General features: G+C 57.4%; 1 protein-coding gene across 1 annotated transcript in view; it reads right to left on the bottom strand.

The window, feature by feature from the left end:
* Positions 1 to 416: 416 nt before the first annotated feature.
* The window catches only part of ADAMTS8 (ADAM metallopeptidase with thrombospondin type 1 motif 8), a gene marked incomplete at its 5' end in the record, with an annotated part of 19,564 nt that continues 12,627 nt past the window's right edge, over positions 417 to 7,353 (bottom strand). Inside the window, 4 exons of the mRNA XM_024756878.1 lie at positions 417 to 1,524; positions 3,472 to 3,647; positions 3,771 to 3,943; positions 6,317 to 6,500. Of these exons, the coding sequence (XP_024612646.1) occupies positions 954 to 1,524; positions 3,472 to 3,647; positions 3,771 to 3,943; positions 6,317 to 6,500 (1,104 nt within the window). The remainder of the gene's footprint in view (positions 1,525 to 3,471; positions 3,648 to 3,770; positions 3,944 to 6,316; positions 6,501 to 7,353) is intronic.

Here is a 7,353-nt window from a genome sequence, read left to right on the forward strand (position 1 = left end):
TGGGAACTTGTTAGAAATGTGGATTCTCAGGCCCCTGACCCGCTGAGTCGGAAACTCTGGGGTGAGGCGCGGCCATCTGTGTTTCAAGCAGCCCTTTAGATGACCCTAATGCCCACTGAAGTTTGAGAACCACTGGTCTAGATTATGCAGATAAAGACTTGCCTGAATGACCTGGATTCAGCAGACGTGAGAACTCGGGGGAGGCCTCAGAGGTGCAGGCAAGGTGCCAGCTCCCCTGGCTGTGCTCAAGGTGAGCCGACCTAATTTTAGCCTCTGTCCTTGGGCCCTGGGTCCCCTGCTCTTTCCAAAGAAATACCGAACCAGATCAGACCACTCCACTGGCGCAAGATCACACTTTAGTTCAGAGACACATTTGCATAAATACTTGAAATGGATCCACCCCTGCAGGTGGGAGCCTGAGAACACGGGGCTCTCCGCAGTCCTGCGACTCGCAGCCCTCCAGGCGATGGGTTTAATACTGAAGACACTCCTGGTCATTTCTGAAGAGAGTTCGGGGTGCAACTACAGTGCTTGCTTTGACACTCAACCATCCACCCCTACTCCACATCTCTCTTTGACTAATTTTTTCCCCTCTGAGGTAGATTATTCAACGAGGGAACCAAGTAGAAATAACTTTTTTCGTTTAACTTTGTTAGTCCTTTGCAAACAGGCTGACCGAGTCTTCTTTTTGGGTCCATGAGAGCACTCTTTACCTTTTAACCTATGCCCTCTACTTGAACCCAAGCAAGGTCCAACCCACTAGATAGTAGACATTAGCATCTGTGGTCTGTCTCCTCTCCTCTCCTCCCCCCATGGATTCATGCCCAGCTGCAGCAGTGGGGGGCCTGGGTAGGCAGGCCACGCCACCCCCAGACGTGGGGTCACCGTAGCGTGACCCTGGTCTGCACCCCGCGCCCCGAGTCCATGAGCATAAGCCTGGCCCGCCCGCCGGATCACGGGGCGCACGGCTGGTTTCCGCACGGCTTGGCATCCTCAGGCTTCAGAGCCTCGTCGCAGGTGGTGGAGGCCTGGCCTCTGGGGTCACGGCACTCCACTGCCCGCCGCTGCCAGCCGGCCCCGCAGCTGCTGGAGCACTCAGACCAGTCTCCCAGGACCCACTGCGCGTTGAGCAGGGGCTGGATGACGTTGGTCGTCGCTCTCTCTTTGCTGCTCTGTATGCTGAAGTTCACGTCATTAGGGACAAAGAAGGTATACTTGACTTTGGGGGGAAAGAGCTCCCCAGGGGCTGTCAGGAGCTGCACGGTCAGGGGCTCAGGCAGCGGCCAGAAGCTCTGCAGCCGCTCCAGGGAGGTGATGGAGCCGCTGTACTTGAGGATGGTGCCCTTCACCAGGATGTCCTGTTCCACGGCGGAGATGGCCAGGTTTCCGTTGAGCAGGTACTGCCCGTCGGCGGTCTTCAAGGCCAGGTAGTTGCCGTCGTTCTGGATCCCTGGGTGGCTCCGCTGTTTCACGTCGATGTTAGTGGCGCCGGCTGGGATGGTGACGATGTCATTGTAGCCATAACTATGACAGGAAGACACCTTTAGGACCCGTGGCTCCCCAGCCCGGTACTCAGGAAGTCAGCATGCAGGGACTGGGGGTGGGCAGACAAAAGTCTGCAAGCAAATAAGGAAGTAGTCGCCCCAAAGCGCCCAGTAAATTAGCTGCGGAGGCCGACGGGAACACTTGGTACACCGGGACTTTTGCTTGGCCTGGGAGCTCTATCTCAAACGTTTGGAGTTTAGATCTCGACAATAGCACAGAGGGGAAGGCAGCCTAGAGGGGGTGAACGCTGGGCCGTTGCTGCCAAACCTGGGCTCTTGGCTGAAAAGAGGTCTCAGGCACGTGCAGCGCCTTGCACTGGTGTAAACCTTGCTTGGCCACTTTCATCCCAGAGCTCACACCCACGTGGAAAAATCTGATCCACACACCGATTCCAGAAGCTGACCAGACGGACGCCTCACGCCACCTCTTAGAGTCCATCAGTTGCTGGTATTTGGTTATCGTGGCTCTAGGGCAGGGCGCAGGGCAACACAGCCTGCCCTGAGGAGCCTTCTTCTGGGCGTGCCCAGCACCATGAGCGGGGCTGTCTGGGGTGCTGGGATGCTGTTTGGGGAAAATGTTTCAACTTTATCGTGGGTCTGGGGCTTTATGTGGGATGGAGAAACCTTAATTCTTTTTTTTTTTTTTTTTGCGGTATGTGGGCCTCTCACTGTCGTGGCCTCTCCCGTTGCGGAGCACAGGCTCCGGACGCGCAGGCTCAGCGGCCGTGGCTCACGGGCCCAGCCGCTCCGCAGCATGTGGGATCCTCCCGGACCGGGGCACGAACCCGCGTCCCCTGCATCGGCAGGGGGGGGCCCCACCACCGCGCCCCCCGGGGAGGCCGGCCTTAATTCTTATTCTTCTCTTTTGGGGTGGAAGTATTTGGCTTCGTAGGCTGGGAGGGGAGTGAGGAGGATTGAGGAGCACAGGCCCGCTGCTCTTTGCTGTCCTTGCCTCGCGCCCACTGGGCAGCTGAGAAAGGACCCCAGGCCCCACGTCTAATGCCTGAGAGAGCTCTGGGAAGGGACTCAATGTCTGACTGTCCCACACCCCATGCTTCTTTTTCCTATATCCTTTGAGTTTAAATTTGAAAAGACTCCTGAGTTGTCTGCCAAACAGGCAGATTCTGTTTTCTGAGGCTGATGAGAGGAGAGAGAGTGAGGGAGCCGGCCAGGGGCGCAGTGTGGCCGCAGGCCCTAGCCCTTCCTCCCCGGGAAGTGTGTGTGGGACAGGAAAAAACCGCCCAGGAATGGACAGACCTAGGCTTACCTCTGGCCGCCATGACCTACCACTGTGACCCTGGAAGAGTCATGTAATCTCTTTGTGCCTTGGTTTCCTCGTCTGTAAAGGGGGAGTAACGGTCTTGGCCCCAATAGACGTATTTTAGGATCTGTCGAGCCCACAGAAGTGAAAGCACTTGAACAGATATAGGGGCTTTATGAACGTGTGGCTTTAAGGTGTGAGAAAGCGTCTGGAGTTCTCAGATCCATGAAGCCCCGAGGCTGCCAAGACCCCCCTGTGGGCCCCCGTTTCTGAAGATCCACCTGCAGAAAGGGCAGGGCCCGCCAGATTAGGGTGAAATGTCCTTCCCACAGCAGGCCTGGAAGAGCTGCTTTCTGGCAAAGGTCCCGGTTACTCAGTGTAGCTCTACTGCCAGTTGACTCATAGAAGATACATCCCTATCCATGTGGCCTCTGGCTGCCCTGAGAGCCGTCATCTCTGCGGGCCAGACCCCGGGCCAAGCGCTCTGCCCATCTCGTGCCTCGCCACAGCGACTCTGAGATAGAGAGGATGCCGCGTTTTATGAAGAAACTGAGGCTCAGTGCTCCACGGGGATGGAGTAGCAGCCACAATTCAAACTTAGGCCCCTGTGACCCCAAAGCCCAGTCTGCTCGCGCAGCTAGGGACAGAACTTCTGGAGAGACCCACCTGGAGGGGTTGAGGGAACCGGACACCTTCCTGCACGAGTTGCCTTTGCCGCCGCACACGCCGCATTTGTCCAGCTTCCTAGGCGAGTCCACCACGTGGTCACAGCCAGCCTTGACACACTGGCCACGGACACAGATGGCCAGAGTCTCGGGCCCGCACAGGGTGCCGTCGATCACCTGCAGTGGGGGAGGGAGGGGGCGGTCAGAGGGCCCAGTGAGCACTGACGCCGCCCACTCCTGGGCTCAGGCCAGGGGGCCTTCCTCCCCACCTGTGCACCTGAGTTCCAGAAGGACCCTCACCTTGGCTTCGAACACTTTGAACTCACTCCGCCCCCGGGCTCGGCAGAACAGCTTGCAGCGGTCCCGGGGGGACACCCCTGCGTACTTGGGGACCCACTGCAGCAGGTTCCCATCCATGTCCGTGTAATTGTAGGCATTGTACTTCTCACACTGCTGCTCCCTGAAGCTTTTCCCTGAAATGAGGGCGAGAGGGCATGGAGCTAACAGGCTGAGCTGAAGCAGGGAGGACCCCAAGGGAGAAATGCCGAGATTCCGGGCACCCTTCTTCCTCCCGGACTTGACCCAACCCGAGGACCCAGGTCCAGTGTCACCTGGGCCCAACGTTCCTAGACACCGACCTAAGGCCTGACTCATGGGGCAAGGAAAGGAGCAGCCGGCCTCAGCTGGGCTTTCTGGGGAAAATACCTTCCCGTTTGGGGAGAATATTAATTCTGCTTTACAGATGAGTAAATTTAGGTGGGGACGGGGGAAGCACGGAATGACACATGGAGTTATGTTTTTGGGCCCCTGCTGATCGTGATTTATCTTGCCCTCCGTGGACATGTGGCCAAAGGCTCCCAGATCTGCGTCTCTAGCTCTGGCCTTGCCTCTCCACCCCACTTGCTGTAATTCTGGGTCTCTCTGGGGGAGCTCCACTTGTAAGATGCTGCAATTACCCCCAGCGCAGCGAGGCCCAACTCCATATGGTTTCTCCATATGAAGGACTGGCTGGGTTTTCATTTGGTGGTGCTACCACATTCCAGCCTGAGACCGGAACCCTGGTATCTTCTGAATATCTGCGCGTCTACATCCACTATTTCCAGCCTGTCATTAAGTCCTGTACTCTACTCAGGGAGATCTGTGATTTTAAATGTCTCCTTCCCACTGTCAGCATCTCGGTCCACTGCTCGCAAGCCAAGGCCTGCGGTTTCCTGCGAGACTTGGTGCCCAGCCTCCGACACATAGCCTGCTTCCTCTCCCGTCCTGCTGCAGGCTGCCTCCAGAACAATCTGTCTGAATTAAGACCTGGGTTTTTCCCTTCCACAATCCTGAGGTTAAACCCGCTCTTACTACCGAGGTTCTCCACGCCAGCTGCACATCTGCATGGTCTGAGGAGCTTCAAATCCCAGGTGGCCGTGCACTCCTCCTGAGATTCTGAGTCAGGACACCTGAGGCGTCTGGGCCTCTGTGTTTGGAAAAGCTTCCCCGGTGACCTGATAGGACAGCCAGCACAGAGAGCCTCCTGGGGCTATCTTAGCTTTTACACACCCTTGGCTGGCCTGGAAACGCTGGCCCACTCTGCCCAGCTGTGCCCTGGGGGGGACCCTAGCCCCCATCGCAGCGCGTCCTCCTGCACTTCATCACCGTCTCAGCCCTCCGGGCCCCGCTCAGCCCTGGCTCCCCAAGAAGCTTCCGGCCAGGCCAGGCCTCTCCTCGCTCTGGATTCCTTGTCGGTCTGGGGTCTGTGCCTCACAGATTGACCTTTCATTGCTCTGTAAAAGGGGTTTGGATCTCTAATAAGATCTGCACGTTCCCTGAGGACAGAGGACAGGCTTCTTATGCCATTATAACACCTATTCCAGTTCTATCCACACAAGAGGCACCAAAACACTCACTGACTGAGATGGCTGGTCCCGGTGCACCTGAAATCATGGTATCGCCTATAGTCCGTGTCTACCTCATGCCTATATTCATTCCCCTCCCCTCGTTCTCTCTCTCGTTCCCCCAGGAACGCTTCACCCGTGTGCCAGGCAGACCCTCACAGTTCCAGGGCAGAGTTTCTAGAGCTTCGTGCCGTTGCTGATCTTCCTCATCTTGCAAAACTGCAGAGCCTCCAGGTTCCCTCATTAGACCCCATTCCGATGCCAGTGCGCCTCTGCGCTTGGACGCATCTCTCTGCTTGTCGTTTGCTGCCTGCCAATACTTCCTGGGGCTGCACAAGGGGAGCTGGATGGGATGGTGGGGAAAAGACCTGCGGTGGCTTGCTCTCACACCGTCTGCTGCCCCTGCGTTAATGTGTGGGCTTTCCAGCAGGCACTGGGGAGGACGTCCCCAGGAGAGGGCAGAGGTGGGGCTGCTTCCCAAGAAGGGGCCGCCAGGCAGTTACCGCGCTCCAAGGGGAGACGGGCAACTCTTCTCAGGGGGAATGCGCGCTAGGGTCAGATGCAGAAATCTTCCCTCCGCCCTGAGCTGGATGTTGGCTGGAAAGATACTGGAGGTTTGGCTCTGACCCTGGCTTTGGAAAACGCCTCCATTCTGCATACAGACGAGGGTTCAGACGTTATCCTAGACACTCGCCCCTCTGCAAAGCCCTCCCCCAGCTCTAATGAGTACGTTTGGTTGGGAGTGACGCCCTCCATCTCCGCATCTTGGAAGACCAGGGCAGTGTCTCTCCTCAACTTTGCCAGGCTCTCCCCGGACAGGGAGAGCGGTCCTGGGTCGCCAGGGGCTGCTCTAAACCATTTATGTCTGCACCCAGGAAAGCTCTGCGTCCGGGAGACCCCCGCAGTCCTCTGGGGATCTGCTGCAGGCAACACAGCAGCTGCTCTGGCTGGTGTGGCGATTACCATCAGGGGGGCACTCCTCCGTGTGGCACGACCGGTACTTGGCTCTCTGACCCAGGCAGTATCTCCCTCCGTTCTGAGGCTCGGGGTCCTCGCACTCGCGGTGTGAAAACTGTACTCCCCCTCCGCAGGTCCGTGAACATTCTCCCCAGGGTCCCCACGGGGACCAGCCTCCATCCGCCACGGCCTGCAACACACAGGGCTGCGCTGAGTGGGGGGCAGAGGGCGGGAGGCCTCGGCTCTCGGTGTGACCTCCTCACCTAGTTGCGCCCGTCCTGGCGCACGCAGTTTGCTAAACTGCCTGACTCACCTGTGCAGGGGCTGTGTGGCCCGTGCAGCCGCGGCTCCCCGATCACGGTCTGTGCTGGCCTTGCTCGCGGCTGGCCCCCTGGTGTCTACAACAGTGCCTTGCCCTTTGTAAGGTGCTCAACAGGAGTTGCTGCGTGAAACACTTTTACGGGAATACGGTTGGGTCTAACACAGCGGCTCTCCATCGGCCGGGACACGTGGCAGTGTTCGGAGACCCTGCGGTTGTCCCAGCTGGGCAGGGCATAGGCTGCTGGCCTCGAGCGGGTGGCGGGCAGGGTGCTGCTAAACATCCAGCCACGAGCACGACAGCCTCCCTCAGCAGGGACGCACGCAGCCCAGATGCCATCAGTGCTGAGGCGGGTAAGTTCTGATCTAAAGGACTAAGCTCTAGGAGGTGTGGCCACGAGTCTGCCAGCTGCCAGGTCCAGGGGTAGGATGGTGCTGGGAAATAAACTGGAGTGGCTTCCAACTTTACAACCGACCCTGAGGGCAAGGCATTGCCTTGGGTGGGTTCGTTAAGTTTTCGAAATGAAAATAATGTTTAAAAAGTTGCAGAAGTCACACGTGCTCATATAAAAACTGAAAAATACAGAAAGGTGTAAAAAAGAAAGTAACGCTTACAAGATATCACTACCCAGATGAAACGATTGACATGATTTTCATCAATATCCTTTTGTACCTTTGCTCTGACTATAGAATCATGAAGGTGCCAGGTTTTATTTTACACACAT

The sequence above is a fragment of the Neophocaena asiaeorientalis genome, unplaced genomic scaffold (genome assembly GCF_003031525.2).
Source record: "Neophocaena asiaeorientalis asiaeorientalis breed wild unplaced genomic scaffold, Neophocaena_asiaeorientalis_V1.1 scaffold424, whole genome shotgun sequence".
Taxonomy (NCBI): Eukaryota; Metazoa; Chordata; class Mammalia; order Artiodactyla; family Phocoenidae; genus Neophocaena; species Neophocaena asiaeorientalis.